This window comes from Hakea prostrata, chromosome 8 (assembly GCF_041222555.1).
Source record: "Hakea prostrata isolate BN-2017 chromosome 8, UWA_Hpros_2, whole genome shotgun sequence".
NCBI classification, from domain to species: domain Eukaryota; kingdom Viridiplantae; phylum Streptophyta; class Magnoliopsida; order Proteales; family Proteaceae; genus Hakea; species Hakea prostrata.
Genome location: NC_142607.1, coordinates 5,929,756 through 5,946,912, shown reverse-complemented (window position 1 = coordinate 5,946,912; position 17,157 = coordinate 5,929,756). Strand labels below are relative to the sequence as shown.

General features: G+C 34.4%; 1 protein-coding gene across 3 annotated transcripts; it reads right to left on the bottom strand.

Moving 5' to 3' along the window:
* Nucleotides 1–1,796: 1,796 nt before the first annotated feature.
* LOC149006498 (protein SPEAR3-like) lies at nt 1,797–3,583 on the bottom strand. 3 transcript variants are annotated; one of them, XM_089166624.1, is made up of 5 exons: nt 3,212–3,583; nt 3,012–3,113; nt 2,641–2,711; nt 2,414–2,498; nt 1,797–2,293 (listed from the first exon to the last, which is right to left on the bottom strand). In XM_089166624.1, the coding sequence occupies exons 1-5, from the start codon at nt 3,419–3,421 to the stop codon at nt 2,183–2,185; spliced, it is 579 nt and encodes a 192-aa protein (XP_089022750.1). In that variant the 5' UTR covers nt 3,422–3,583; the 3' UTR covers nt 1,797–2,182. The 3 variants fall into 3 exon arrangements, with proteins under 3 accessions (XP_089022750.1, XP_089022752.1, XP_089022751.1); XM_089166626.1 differs by having other exon boundaries at nt 1,797–2,281; XM_089166625.1 differs by having other exon boundaries at nt 2,414–2,495.
* Nucleotides 3,584–17,157: the final 13,574 nt, after the last annotated feature.

Sequence of the window (17,157 nt, the reverse complement as noted above, 5' to 3'; positions counted from 1 at the left end):
CGGTAAGGTGTGACGAATACACAAAGACATGTGATTGCTGAGAGATGTTAGCAACGGCTTTTTTCAAGGTGGCTTGCAAAATTCAAGCCAATGTAGAGATTGTTAGGATTGGGTGTCTTGTATTCTATGGGACCATATAATTAGAGTTTTGGTTGTATTTGTAATTGGAACAAGGATCTGGGTCAATTACTCATACTAGGTTAAAATTGTAATTAATTGGGATTAGGCTTTTAGGTTTCCTATAAATAGTCTTTATGGGATAACCTTAAAAATAGGGTAAGCAAAAGGGTTGTACTTTGGGAGGTGTAAGAGTGATGTGAGGTTTCCTAGAAATAGTGGAACTTATTTTCTCTCTAGTGGCCGTAGGCAAGGTTTTGTCAAACCACATTAAATTCCTTTGTGTTTTTTTTACTTGTGTATCTTCTTCATTCCTAATTGTGCATCGGTATCCCCAACACCTTCACCACTCAAATAGCCTTCCACATCTCTTTCATTCTCCTGTAAGCTCCTCATAATATACGCGAGGCTTTCATATGCGGTTTTGATCAAAATATTCGATTAATGGAATTCTTCCAAACTCGGGTGTCCCTACTAGCATCGAAGGAGAGTGGTTCTCTCTTCTAGTTGACTTCGAACCTGCACGGATTAAAACTCAAGCAAATCTTCCATTAGCCATCCCATCCACACTAGTGTATGAGGAAACACTTCTTAGGACTTTGGTGGGAATAGGCTGTAGAGTGCTAAGTCTTCCATAGAGCAATCAGAGAAGAGCCATCTATCCATCCAGAAATGCGTAGAATCTCCACTACCTACCAACACCATCTATTCGCATGCATTAATAGAAAAAATATATATAGCTCTATTGTAGTTCTGATAACAAAAGGATACTGTTCCTTTTTTACCCTTTTGATCGAGGAGAAATCATACCCAAGGAGAGTTGAGTCTCTACTGGGTAAGTCACAACTGGTACCTAATTAATCACTCAGCAACAACAAGAGAACAACTAGCATTCTTCCATTACGCGCAACCGTGAAGAAAACCCACTAATCGCCCACTTAATGCAAATCAATGATATAAGACTAACCTAATTTATCCTTAAGAGATGCTCATGAAGTCCCATTATGGATGGTGAGAGCTTCCTAATGATATATAATGCAGAAAGCAAAAAGAGAGTCTAGGACTGAAGCGTCACTCTTTCAGGTTAGTTTCGATAGTTGGAATTAGATTATCTTCTCAGAAGTACAGGAAATTTAAGCTCTCATAATCCGTATAGTGGAGTGCATAAGGTTCAGAAGAAGGCATCAGGAAAAGGGCACAGGAAAACAAGCCCATTCTTCCAAAAAAAGAAAACAAGCCCCATGGAAGGGGGACAATAAGCTGCTTAAATAGCTTAACCTGAAGAGCCAAATAGACTATAAGAACAATAAGAAGAGCAAACCCATCTCCGTTTGTTCCTTTCTGATCATAGATAATAAACAGTAGCCCATAAAGCTATAGCTTGACAACAAGTTTATTCCAGTTTCCATTGCAATGGGTTTCTCTTTACATAAAGCAAATGCATATCAATTACTCGTTTCTAATGAACCTGTATTACCTGAAATGCTAACCCACTTTATGGTGAGAATAATCCTGATATACTGGAATCGAATTCTACAGAAAGCAGAAAATCATATTATCAGGTGATGATCAATATTGGAAGATATTACTTCCTCACCCTCATCTCTAAAGGAGAAACCTTTGAACTCTACGTTCCACGCTTCCCATGATTCCTTTGTCTACTATTTCTGTTGCTGTGTTTGATTAATGAAGACATCACTTTGACTATTAAGCCAGAGACGTGTGATTTGAAAATACAATACAGTTTTCTCAGCAAAGCTTTTGAAAAGTTTCAACTTGATGCTGTCGGTTGGAACTTGAGGGACATAAAATCTTTTGGGTTTCTTTTTCACTAACAGCTATCATTTCTTTTACAACTCATGAAGTGCCTAAACAATGTGACATTCATGTACTAGGAACAGATAACATTTATCTTAACTACATTACAGAATCCCTTCCACTCTGCAGTTTAAAATCAATATTAGTCTATTTGACTTGCTCAACCATCTAGTATGGAAGCAGTCCTAAAGTATTGCTATGTTTTTACTGAGAAACCCTATTCATTTCAAGTACCCGCAGATGAGAACTAAAGTCTGAGCTCCAGGTCTAATTCCATTGTATCGCTTGAATCTGAATTCTGACTGCTTGATCCAATTGAAGCACATCGATCATTTCTTCTCTTCTTCTGCAATGAATCCTATTATTTATAAAAAAAATATAAATAAACAGAAGAAAAAGAAAAGAAAGAAAGAAGGAAAACATGATCTAAAACAGTATAATTGAGTGAATTATATAGGAAAAGGATTCTGAGATCAACCTCTACATTTACACTCATCTGGTGTCTAGTCTCAGTATGGTGCATGGAGTATTGATTCTCTGAGTAACTGATGCTGTTGCTCCTTCTGGTCATAATGATTTCCACAGATGATCAGAAGATTGCTTGTTACATGACATGCTAAGAATTCTCATTGAATGCAAAAGATTCCCCAAATGGGTCCTCAGTCGACATAATGATTGAAGGAATTTCAGCTTAAATTGAAGTACCTAGTTGTAACACTAGACTGTGAATCATCACCATATCTGAAATCTGCAGCTTCAGTCTCTCCCCTACTCATCTGTAACCATATAGCAGATTTATCGGATTCAATTTACAAATTCATTTAAGTAGATATTCAGAACTTCAGCTTAAAACAATAAACAGCAAAGTATACAAAATATTTTCTGGAAAGGAAAAAGAAAGGAAAGACCGATTCAAGGAAGAGATATATACGCATGAAGCATGAAGCAAATAGAGAAATTTTTGTAAAGGAAGTACTATGACAGATTTCATGCAGAAATCTTATGGTAGATTTTGTTTCTATTTTTCCTTTTCTGTGCTTTTTTCCCTTTTGAACAGAAGTCAAATCCAGGCATACCATGATGTTTGGGCGAAAGCCGACTAAAGGTGCTGATGATGAAGAATAAGTAAAAGATGATGGCCCTGAGGCATATGTAGTTCCCATCCTTGCTTGCCCTTCCTGCATGTAATTAAAGATAAAGAGAAAACCCACCATGAAATACCAAAAACAGTGAAACATTCGATCATGAAATTAGCAAACAAAGAAAATTAAATTACCTGGTTGAGATGACTGTGGTAAGGATTGTGAAGGGAAGGAGGATAACTGCAATAACCCATTTGATTTTGTAATCTAATCTTCTCTAACTGAGCTACACCCATACCTCTTTGAGGTTGCTTTGGCTTGTCTGAGTTGTTATTCTTCTTGCCTTTCCTTGAAGAAGACCCTCTTTCTCCTGAGCTTGGCTCCCCAAAGTAATTGTTATCCATCTCTTGATCCCTTCTCCAATGAAACCTGCACCGAAAGGCGAAAGCAACTTCTCCTCTTTTCTGTTTATGTTTCTTTTCTGTCAGTGAAATAGAGATCTCATCAAACGCTCCTTTTAAGCTGTTTCCTTGGCCCCCAAAGTAAATCTGCGTAGCTGGATCAGATTGTGAAGATTTATTGGCATATAGTTTAGATTTTTATTTTCTTTTCTTCCCTATTTTTCTGGGTTCTATTTGAGAAGTTCCTCATTTTATAGAAGATACAAATATCAACTTATTCTCTTTTTGCCTTCTCTGATTGTTTCATTTCTTAATTATAAACTTCAGTTTGGATTTTTGAAGTGATTTGTCGTTTCAGCTGTCAAACAAGTAAATGTATGGAAGAGTATAGATTTACAGAATATAAATTTCTCAGGAAAGATTTGTTTATTTAAAGAAGGTAAACTACAAAATTTTCTTGAACAAGGGAAAATGAGTAAAAGATTGGAGACCAAATCACGTATCAGTATTTATAACTTCAAGAAATTAATTGGGCAAATCTTTCAAGGATCAGTAATGGAAATCCTTGGACTGCAAGATCTTCAAAACTTAGAACTGACAAATGTTACAAACAACTTCTTTTTTATACCAAAAGTTTAAATTTACTAATTTTTGAGCTTCAAAATCTAATTTTTAAATGAGCTATTAGAGGAAATATTTTTATAAGATTAGATAAGATTCTGGAGCCTGTGCACTGTAAATAATTTGGGTACTGTTCTTAGTTTCCATCTTGGTTGCCGTGCACCAAATCAAATTGAGCAAGCTGTTTCACGCATGATATGTGGGTCATAGTATATTTGGTTCTTTATTTCCTTAACTGACATGTGAACACATGAGCCCAAGAAGTTACCATTAACTGCTCCGTCTACTATTCATCTCATTAGGGTTAGAAAGCCAACAGCAAGAAAACAAATACTCACAGGCATATCCATGGATCTATATGAAACATTTGAAAAAAAAGAAAGAAAGAAATGAAAGATGGAGTTGCTTCAAATGAGACCTTTTTACTGTTTTGTTGGAATGAAAGACTTATTCCCCTTTTTTTCATTTTTTTCTTTTTCAGTTTATGAGAGCAATAATGCATAAATGTCGGCCTAACAATAGTAAAATTGAAACCTTGAGGCTACAAAGTGTCAGATAAAGAAAAATTTTAGAGTAAAATCTATTTTTAGATTTACAAAGAAAAAAATTTAGAGTAAAGTTCAAGTTTAGATTCTGTGCTAACACTGTATTTAATTGGATCTATCAACATCCATAGAAATTGGAGACTAGGTTAGGTGGTGTAAAATTATCTTCGATTGCTTTAAGCAGACAAATTATTAAGATTTGAGTTAAGCAGACGGTTATTTAAAGTATTATAGTGTGAATATCTAATTTGAAATATTTAGTCTACTATTAGTATATATTTGTAGAAAACAATAGACTCTACAATTAACAGACTATCTCATAAAATTCACTACATCAGATCCACATCCTCTGTAATTCATTTCCATACAATTCTCTCCTAGGATTGTGTCATGTGACATTTAAGTGATCCAACGGTTACCCAACAAACTAAAGTTTAAATAAAATTCAAATTTAGTTTGAATTGAGTAACCGTTGGATTACTTAAATGCTACATGGCACAATCTTAGGAGTGAATTGTAAGAAAATGAATTACAGAGGATGTAAATAGATTGTAATCAATTTTATGACTTATATTAGAATACGAACAAGGTATAAGTCAAATTCATTGATCACAATTGTTGGCTAGTTCCTTTTGTATGGAGAGAAAAAATCTTTGATGTATATAAACTTCTTTTCTTGGTCAATAGATAGATATAAATAAACTCAAAGCAACAGCTTTTGCCCATGTAGCATGCAATAATACATAGCTCCTTAAAATATTTTGTTAACCCATTGGTAAATAAGATAATGTCTATATTCTCTTGAAAAAATAAATCCTTTTTTCCATGCATTCATTTGAATATATAATATTCATTCTTCGGGGAGAAAAAGAATTTATATTTTTCCCTTCAATCTGACCCAAAAACAAAAACTAAACGGTTTTGATTTTATTATAACATAGAATCAGGCTGTTTTGAATACAATCGTAAATTGACGCATTGAAAGTTGAACTCCATTGATGGAAACAACGGGATATTATAAATTAATGGAATCAACTGATCAGTATTATAAATTTAAAGCTTTAAGCACTGAAAGTTGAAACGATAAGTATATAAAACTCTCTACTTCTCCTCCTCGATCACTCACTTACTTAGCCATTCGTGTGTCAAACGCGCAGCCATTTCTATAATCATTGTCACCAATTTAAATTATATCAGAGTTTGAGTTCATGAACTATCGTATCTGCTTCCTTGTGTGCTGAAGCATTCTTCTTCTTCTTGTTGTTGTGAAGGAGGTTGTTTTGGGTAGGTCAAAAGGTGCATGGATTTGGTGTGTTCTTTTAGCATTATCTCTATTATATACACAAGCAGCAGAATTGAGTGGAGATATAGTAAGTGCAAGAGATACTTAATTGGGTAAGATGGCCAGGTCCAACAGTTGTGGTGAAGAACCCAAGGGAAGGGTCACCATCTGGTTACAATTGGATTCCCAAATTCAATGATATTAGTTAGCTTAGGTTACTGGGTGGGTCCTTTCAGAAGATGGCGAAATTTGCTGTTTCTTCTATTGGGTTTTTGGGTTTGTGCTGCAGGTTAGTTTTGGATTACTCAAGCCAGATTATCCTTTCAGAAGATGGCGAAGTTGATTAAGATGTCTTCCCTTCCTTGTTTTAGGATCCTTCAAATTTTGATAGGATTATTGTCATGTAAAAATCAATTTTGCTAAACTAGAATGTTCCAAGTCTATTTCAAGGCCAAGATGCACCCAAAGAGTAATGTGGAGCACATACATATATCCGGATGGTCGAGATCTTCGAAATAACTATGTAGGTAGAAAAACATTTCAGGACTATGAACCCTTTTCAAATTTTTCAAAATAATGTGTTCTTCTAGAGAGCACCATGTTCATCTCAGAGATCAGTCAACAAAAAGTAAACTATAAACATCTTTTCAAAATCACCAAAAGATCATTTGTATTAAAAAGATAAAGTGAAAGATATATAAAAAAAAATTGGTTAAGAACCAAACACAAGCCAAAAGGAAAAAACAAGGTTATAATCCTGCCTTTAACAAAGAAAAGAATGAGAAATTACCAAGAGAACAAACCCTAAGCATCAAGAAGAAAGATCTAAAACCTTGATCTATATTGAGCATCCATTGCAAGGTCATCATGCATGATTAAGGTTTTCGATTTGAAGGATGGATGGTCCAAATTTTGGGTTGTTGGACTGTATTTTGCCTTTGTTGGCAATGCAATAATAAACTTGAGTGGTTGGGTTTACTGGTTTTCTTGGGTTTGTATTTCCCCTTGTAGGTGGGATCTTCTCTTTATCTCTTGGATTGCTCTTGAGTTGGCATGAGCTGAGATTCTTCCCTTTGTAGATATCTTTGTCTTTCTCCTTTCTAAAAGTTCTATTCTACCAAAAATAACATATAATCCAAATCAATTATGTAAACAAGAAATGGGTGCTTTAGATATACAGTGGAAAAACACATATGTGAGTTTATAGTAATTATGTAGAATATATTATCAAAAGAAGATGGGTGCCAGCTGAATCATGGTCTCTAATGAGTTGGAGATGGATTTTTTATTTTGCAACTGTTATTTATTGTTGATTATTATTGTATATTGATGTTAATTTGGAAGGTTTTCTCAAGCAAACTCTTTTGATTATATAGGCCACTCTAATATATATCAGCATGCATGTTTCCACCAAAAAATATTAGCAAGCCTGCACCACTGATCGAGTTTTGATCTATAGAAGCCTAGTGTTGTTATTTTTCAAGTAGGGAACAAGTTTTTCCAAAATATTGTATGCTTGCATAAAATTTGGATGAATTTAAAATGTCTTCGTTTTCTTATTTAGGATTTGATTGCGCATAGAACCATCAAATTATATTCTTTTGATACATGTTTGGTACTAGCTAGGTCAGGGAATTGTTTTTTGCATTCCATCATTCACAGTACTCCCAAAAACAACCAAGAAATGTAAAACAACTTTGACTTGTTTCATCGTTCTCAAACACAAAAATCCAAGTCTCAAAATTAGAAACAAATGACACTCAACGCAAATTTTATTCACACACAACTTCCAACTTCTTCCTATGTTCTGAGGAGGGGTTTTACCAACGCTCAAAATTGTGCTCATACCATACCATTTTTTTCATAAGAACACAAGAAAATAATTCATGAAAGAGCACCCTTCTCAGAAAAGGACATACAAAAAACTTAATTAAATTCTTCATATTCAATTTTGGTTTCTTTTCTACCCAAAATAAAAAAAAATAAATAAAATAAAACTTTGTTTGCTTTCTTTGTTTTGTTTTTTCTCTTTTCTTTTAATAAATTATTATTTTTTATTTATCCAGAATAAAATTTCAAACAAAAAAAAAATTAAAGACAAATGTCAACGAATCTCTGTGGAGAATATTCACTATGGATTTAGAGACACATGCAAAATTATAGTGATGCATAACTCCACACGATTTCTTGAAATCCCTTATTAGAAAACGCAGGAAATTTCAACCTCATTCACATGTAGAGAACTTAATAACCACCACCTGATCATGTCTATCCAATTATATATCAAATTATATTATCTGTCAAAGTACACAAATTAATTTATATAAATCGAACTTACAGAATATATTTGGATACAGACTAGGATTTGTGAAAAGAATTATTTTTTAAACTTCCATGTCACTACTTTTTGGAGGTTACAATAAAGCAATAAAATCTGCCAAGATTCTATAAAGGCATAAGATTGCTACTACATAACCAATCACCTCAATTTGCCCCCTCCCCACTCTTCTCTTTAAATAGGTTTATAAGTTAATTAGAAGCTAACAGCATTCTTTACTACAAAGAGTCCTAAATTAATTATTTAAGTTAATCCCCAATGCTTTATTAATAAGAAATTGAGGAAATCTAGTCCTTGCATTGTAGATTAAATGATGTGATTTTTTATTTTTATTTTTCTTTTTGATAATTAAAAGAAAGAAATGCATTTAGTGGGGGAAGTTGTTATAGTTACAGTTTAGATTCGAGAGTTCTATATCGGTCTCTTCAAAATTAGATGGAATTAGTTCTAACAACCACTTTTCTAGAGGGTGGGATCGGATATCACATATTGAGATGTTCTTTGTGATTTCAAGAAGTTAAATCATTGGGGAGATCAAATTCAAAGGCCATATGCTATTGTTGTTTTTGAACATGGTTTGGAATTCTTCTTTGTAACATTAGATCTCTTTGACATTTACGCCCAGCTCCTTTGCCTTGCTCAATCCTCTTAAGATGCATTTCAATATCGCTTCCTTCATTGGTCCCACCTCTATTTCCCCTGTGCTTACAAAAAGTAACTTTCTATTCCAAAAAAAAACCCCACCCTCCACTTTATCTTGTTTAGTAGTTCATTAAATGGCCCTGTACACAATAAAGTTGGTGAGCAAAAAGATTTTACGTAATCGCATATGCATAGATTCGTGCTATGTATGTGATTTGGTTCAGAGTTCGTGCTATGTGTAGTAAACTTATGGTATAGATGTAGGTCAGTTATCTTAGTGTTTACATTATTCAGCACTCTAGTAGGGTTAGGTTCCTTATTGTTACAGACCTTGGAGTTTCTTTCAATCCATAGGAAATAGCAAGTTATTATGACAACAGAAAATAACCATTTCTTGGATTGTGTATCCAAGTTTGAGTTTAAGAGAAAGCAACTACAAAGTTGGATGAGGGAGTTATAGGAAATGAAATCTGTCCAAAGTCCTAATGGTCCCGCCGCCCAGATCCTCTTTGTCCATTCACAAGAAAGGAAGAGATGCCATTCTGATTCATTAGAAGCACCACAAAGTTCACATACTAGATCAATTTTTGTCCATTTTGAAAGAATAGTCTTAAGAATGAGCCATGCATTCAATAGATGCCAAAAAAAATCAATTGGAAGATGGAGGGAGCTGAGTGCATATCTACGACTATCAATTGGAAGGTTTAGCACTGTTACAGGGAAACCAATTTGCTTTCTGATTATCTGGCACAATTGGCAGCAAAGATGGAAACCTCTAAGGTGTATTATCATTGGCCTCTATTGATGGCTTGTGAATCCGGATTGGGATGCTTCTGGAAGACCTAGATTTTGACTTAACTAGGTTTTTGGGTTGCATTTTGATCCGTTGGTGGTGTGTTGCTATGCCTTAAACCTTCATTTCCAATGAGATTGAATGCAATGGGTGCAACTGTTGTTGTGGGTTGAGTGTTTTGGTTCCCTAGTGCAACTTGGCTTTGTATATGTTGTACTCTCTTTTCGCCTTTTAATTTAAATGACCTTTTGGCAGGAAAAAAGAAAGAAAGGCTCCTTTCATTGCTAAAAGGGTATCCTCATCCATTGATCTACTAGACATCATGGTGAGGGTTGAGAGTTTCTTGGACACGTTAGTTGTTAAGAAACTCCATGAACTACTATCAAAATTGATTGATGCTCTTATTCTCAATAATGAACTCTTGTTGAATGCTTGATATGTAAATGAGAAATTTTGGAGAACCCCTCAAGATCTAGTGAAGAGGGACAATATGATATTTCCAACAATCTTAAGGTGTTTGAAACGTTAGTATAAGACTTCTATATAATTGTGTATATAGTTCTATGTAATTTTCATTCAATATGGTAATCCTCACTGAGATATTAATGTTGCTCGTACGGATATAGGTCTATTACATTATTAATTCGTTAGTGCTTCTTTGCTTTGGCATGAAAACCTTACTTAAATTCTAAGAATGGGTATATAAAGTTGACTACCATGATCTTTTCATCTCATTAGTTGGTTATTTGAAGTGTAACCTATTATTATAGGTTACAGTTTTATTTATGTTACTTTCTCAAAATATCTACCGTAAGGAGAGAGAAAGTTGAAAGGAAGAGAAGATGATGTTGAGTACGGTTTGTATGTTTTCCTATCTTCCTGTGCACAAAATGGGTAGTTAAAGGTTCCAAAGAATTGCTTATTCAAGCCTGAGGCACCATTACATTGATTTTAACCATTACATTGGTTCTTATCAGTTTGGTATACTAGGTGCTTTGAATTTTGCTTGTTCAATTAATTCGTCTAGTAGACTTTGATTTTGGATGGCTTAAAACCGTTGAGGAGTCTAGGCACAGGAAAATTTGAAAGTTCATCTTCCACATATTACTCTTCTAGGAGATACTTTGTTTAGAGTGCTCACTCAACATTGTCATGTTTTATTTAATGTGATTTGTAACAATTTCTTTGCTCCAAGAACTAATCTTGACAACCTTTTCACTTTTCCCTTGAAGCTTGCGATGAGTTTTTTACAGCTTTGTTTCCCATATGAAAAATAATATGATATTGGAGATGATGACACTTAAAAAAAACAAGTGTGAGGTTATGAATTTTAGATAATTGTGTTATTTCCTATTATGTATGGATGGCTTGGATGTAGAAACTCAAAATGGTCTATGAAAGTAGCATTTGAGCACATTGTTTCATAACAAGTGTCAAGTGGATGGTTCCATTGAAACTACAACAGTTCATCTGGGTTATAATTTTCATGACTAAGTCTTTACTTATTTCACATGTTAGTTGTACCTCAATACCTTGTTATATCTAAGGAACATGGTTTTTAAGAAATGGCTCCATAATTGCATTATGGGTCTGGTGAATTGCATAAACCTATGGCTAGACAATATTCGAGCATGATCTATCTAACACTAATTTTAGGTTTTACTTTGATATGAGATTATAAAGTCATATGGATATAAGGATATTGCAATCTCCAATACTCATAGAGTATCTTGGCATAAAATAGCAGAATGCATATGTTCTTGAGATTAAATGTATTCTTTCCACTGGTTGTAAGTATATGGAAAGATTACATGGGTGGATGGAATTATTAATGCATGTTTGGGATTTTAGAAATTATAAAGTTAAAGTATGGGTGACAACATGAGTGTTTAAGACACCCACGGCTTCAATTCAATCACTGTGAGAGACTTGAATAGTTTTGAGGGTTGAACTTCAAACTTGAAAAAGAAAGATGTTGTTTTGTCTAAGACTAAATCTTGCATGATTCTTAAAAGAGGATCCTCCTACTATTAGAGAAGAGGAGGCAAACGCACTAGTAATGCAAACTATTGACTTATGAAAACAATCTGATTTTCTATGCTGGAACTATGTTCTAAATGGCTTGATTGATGTACTCTATAGTAAATGTAGCTCAAAGGATTCAGTCAAAGGAACTATGGGAGTCCTTAGACTACAAATATAGATCAAAGGATGTTGATGAGAAAAAGTTCTTGGTGGGTCAATAATTGATTTCAAAATGGTGGACTCTAAAATAGTGATGTGTCAAATTCTAGAATTCCAAATGATCATTAGCAAAATTCATAATGAGGGAATGACCATGAAGGAATCTTTCCAAGTAGATGAGAAGCTAACCCACACGAGGAAAGACTTCAAGAACTATTTAAAGTACAAAAGGAAAGAGATGACTATTTTATCCATTGAAAGATATAATACACTGTGGAAGCATATTCACTAGACAAGCTTGGGTTGTGCTGGAATTTTTCTAAATTGATCATGCCCTTGTTGTAGTTGTATGAGTGTGCATGTGTTGCAAATATATCAAGTGTATCTAGACAATGCGAATTATGTCAAATCCATGATTAGCCATGCTAAAGGGCCGTAAGAGACGAATGATGCAGCATGGTTCATGCAATCTAATTCATTAATATTGTGTGCATGGTGGTTATGACCCACATATGGAGGACATAATAAAAGTATAAGATCATTAAGCTTTATACATAATAAACCAGAATTGTGGGGGTTTATGTAAATTTACATGTAATAAGAAAAAGACTTGAGATCATGGCAGTCATGTGATAGAAGACTTTTTTATTAGTTTGTGACTTTAGATGGTGGATCTCATGCTTACAACATAGAAATCCTTCAAAACAAACGATGATAATCAGATCCACATTGAAATATGAGTTGTAGCCTTGGATAAATGTGGCAAAGAGGCCGAATGGCTACGAAATTTCTAAGAAGATATTTCATAATGAGTTATTATGTTGCTTGCACATTTACATTGGGTTCATTTGAGGTTATTTTATGGCATTTTATAATTCTAATGGTTGATATGAATATTTGGTCTATTGGATTGCTATGGATTGGTTTTGTGGATGATCATCTGGTTTGAGCCACCAGGTAGTCCTCAATTTGATCACACCCATCATAATATATTAATTGCTTAATCATACATTATTAGACTATAATGGATTTGAGGGGTGCAAGTAAAAATTGCTCAAACTATGGAAGATATAAAGACTAGTCACTCGATAGTTAGTACACGTTGAATCTATGGAGCCATCCATGTGAAAATTATGTTGATTTTCCATTGACAGTAACTTAATAATTATGAAAGTGTATGCATACCTACAGCTTGTCTTTTAAATATTTTATCAGTATAATGGTTTTACAAATTGTTTTTATCCCTCTTAGTAATAACTTATCTATTTTCTTCATGGTTTTTGCTAAACTAGTCCTATTTTGCTTTATAATGGCATTTCTATAATTTTAGTTCCCTAATTAGTTTGGGGTGGTTTAGTAATTGTCAAGGTATGCTAGGTGGCTAGCATCTCACTTAAGGATGGACTTTATGACTAGTCATCTCCACCCTAATTATTTAAATATCTTAAAGTCGCATAGGAAAAACAGAATTTGCTTTTGGTGGCTAACATCACTTGTACCTGCTATATGTATAGCTAAGCAGCTATTGAGAGAACGCAAAATGATATGTACAATGATAAGTTAAAATTCATACGTCGTTGACATGATACTATTAGATAATTGATCTCAACTAAAGTCATGACACTTGACTATGTAAGGTCAAAAGGAAAGGATTAAGAATCCGCTGACCAAAGATTGAATTGAGATCAAGTTAAAAAAAAACACCAAGAGAAATGGGACTTAAGACTATGAATGAATAGGTTGATTACAGTGGAAACCTAACATAGTTAACAAAAGATCCCAAGATCTATGTTCAATAGGACAACTAATCAGTCTCCACCCATTCCTAGGATAAAAACAATGTTCCTCGTAAGGAATAGATTAAGCTTATGTTTTCTAATGATTTTTATGCATTGGACAAACGTTGGATCCGAGGGAGTAATGCAGGTTACTTTTAAGTAAGAAATCACCTATGTGAGAGAGAAGAGGGGTTGCTTCAAAGGAGAATTGTGAGGACTCAATTCTCTAGAAACTCTTACAGAACCAAGATGATGTCCATGGCTAAACAAACATAACCATGAGATGTAATTGTGTCGACGGAATGTTTGTGTGTAGTATATCATCATTTACACAAATGGCAGAATAGTTTAAGGACATATTGTCTACTGATCAGATAATAAAGTAAATATAGTTTCACAAAGGAAGGTTCAAAGGCAAAACCTACCTATCCTAAGGAGACATTAACCATAGAACTCTATCACCATGTTGGGTCTTTATTTTATTCGTTGACAATTTTCATTCATGTGAGGAATTGTTTTTTTTTTTTTTTTTTTGTAAATTCATGTGAGGGATTGTTGGAAAATGGGCATAAGTGAATGAAAATTGCTCATTACAAAGAGTTGGTTGGAAATGAGAACATGAAGTGTTAATGTACATTTGGGTTTTCATTTCCCAAGGATGGTTTATTATGGGATTGTCATTTCCTAAGAGGCACCCCATTTGCCTAGCTTGGTCCATAAATGGCTGAAGCTTTTTGTCTCCCAAACTTGATTCGTAAATAACCGAAGCTCTTCGTTTCTCAAGTTTGGCTTGTAAAACAACAAAAGCTTTTTGTTTTCCCAAGCTTACTAATGAGGCATTTATGGTTATATGGTATGTTCACGGTAACTACCAAAGATCTCCACTATAAATTGAAGATCTCCCCCCCCCCCCTTAAGATAGCTTTTGGGACTTTTTTTTCTTTTAGTTTAAGAGTCATGCTAAAGTTCTTTTGAGAGTCATGTTAGTATTTTGAAAGTCTATCATTTTGGGTATTCCGGTGATAGAAGAAAAGCACAATTCAAGTTCGTTGTAACGGTTTACATTGTACTAGTAAACCGTTGTTTGTCCTTATACCCTGAGAGACAAACATCCGTTGAATCTTCAAGCACACACTAGAGAGACGAATCTATTTTAAGGAAAACGTATGATGCATCTCAACGGTTTTCCTTTATTCTTCTCCTATTGGTTTAGGTTCCATTTGTTTGTCTTTCCAATTTGTTTTTAATCCTTTATTCCCTTAATTGTATCTATAAATTCGGCTAACAATCATATCTAGTCATACAACTATCTTATAAATTTTTTTCTAACCTATAAAAGAATACTAGATACATAAATCGTACGAGACTCCACTTTATCTACTCTATTTTAATTTTGTTTAAAGGACACATCATCATATATATCATAAAAGACTATAAACACCAACACACCCTTGGTCATGTTTTCATGTTATCATCCATAATTCCCACATTAGTGGACACAAATTTACTCACCCATATTAGTGGATGATAGTTCTTGCATTCTCCTTTGTAAATAAGGTGAAGCATCCACCACGAGTTGTTCTTCTCTTTCTCGAATTCCAATGCAAATTTTCCTTTTAAAAGGGTGTAATTGTGGGTTAGGTACCAAATATTCCTTATGGGACACTGAATTTGGACCAATCTACTAGTTTTTTGACAGATTATGTCATGGTACGATAGCTAGACACCCCCTCTAGCTCTTTAGTCCCCAGCTAATACAACAACAAAACTCAATAGTTCTATTCATGCCTTTTGCTTTAACTTTTAGAAGGAAAGGTATACATGGAAGGAAGAAGAAGAGGGAGAGCGACCTTTATTTAGCTTTTGTGTTCTCTCTCTACTCTTAAATTTAACAAAACAAAATTGGTACTAGCAGAGCATGACACAATGGATCTTGATGGATTTGGAACCAATAATGGAGAATTAAATGGGTGTTTGATACAACTGGAAGGAACCTTGCTCTGTAGGGAATGGAGACCTTTGTCCACCACTCAGAGAACAAAACATCCCAGATACTCCTATGATCTGCCTTGAATATATAATCAAGTTATTGGAAGCTTATCTTTCATTTTTTAAGATTCTCAATGTGTTAACTAACACCCATTTTTATGATTTTATGTATCCCTCTGTGCTTAATCAAACATTAAAAAGTGATTAGTCTAAATGAAATGTATCTCGCACGGATATCAAACTGCAAAGGAATAATTAATTATAAATAAAGCATAAGAACCATGAGAATGAGTCATCAACACATCTACCTCCAAATTGTAATGAGTTTGGATTTCCTTGTTTCTCTGTGATGAACAACTACTAATGTATTTTATTAGTAAGGCATGTGGGAATGCAAGACAGAGTGATGGAAGCAAAGATCTTGAACTGTATGAACTAAATCTCATTAAAATAGAGTATCTTGTTAGTTGGAGATACTGAGTTTGATTAAAAATTCAAGCATGAAGAAATGGGTTGGTCGTTAAACAGCTAAAGAGAGTTGATAATCACTAGTAAACAGATGGGCTGCATGGTTCTTTTAAGAATGCTTCCTTCTCACTCTGAGATTCTCATTTGAAGGCAATGAAGAGATCTATTAAGGAGTTAGAAGAACCCTAGCAGGATAAGGTTTGCTTTGGGTTTCAGGATTAGGTCCCTAGGGTAGAATTGGATTAAGACTGATCCAACTCAACCTAGCCCATTGACACCCCTATTGAATTCACTCAGAAAACTAGGAATGAATCTGATTCATTTATACCATTTCAAGCATATCCAGATTCATATGGTTTGAAGATTACACAATCATTTACCAGAAGAAAAACTAAGAGTTACCAAATCACGCTTATGCTTGGTAACATTTGTGAGTTATCTCTGTGCTGTAGGAGAAAATTTGCAGCTAATAACTCCTACTGTATATATAGATGTTTAAGTAATGTAAAGCTTCCAGGTTAATTGCTAAGTATTAGCCGGCCTTCTGGACACCCACCCAACTCTCTCAAACCAGAAACAATCAAGCTTGTCTACAAAAAGTGATTGGGCTTGAATGACCAATTGGGCATTAAGATGTGTGTGGCACAGCCCAGCCATGGGCAACTCCTCCCCCTGCTCCTTTCCTTTCCACTGAATTTGATGCTTATCTGACCCTGTAAAGGCAAAGGGCCTCTAAAAACCGTTTGGGTATAGGGCAAGGCTATCAATGGAGACCCTCAAATGGTCCTAGAACTCGACGCCTTGTTATCCATGCCTAATACAGAAATGGAGGTCTTAGTCCTCAAATCTCAACACTCAAAATGATAAAACTTAACCAATTCTTTGTTTAGTGTAATCTGAGACTGGTCTTGAACACTTGGATTATGAGTCCGTCAAAATTTCAACCCCCAATCGGAGCAATGAATGGAAATGAAGATACAGCATTAAAAATAATAATATAATTTTCATTTGGAACCCTGAGGTTTGGTTCAAGTCATTTTTAAACCCCAAAAAAATGACAATTTTCATTTACCTCACCTATAGTTTTCAAAAATAAATC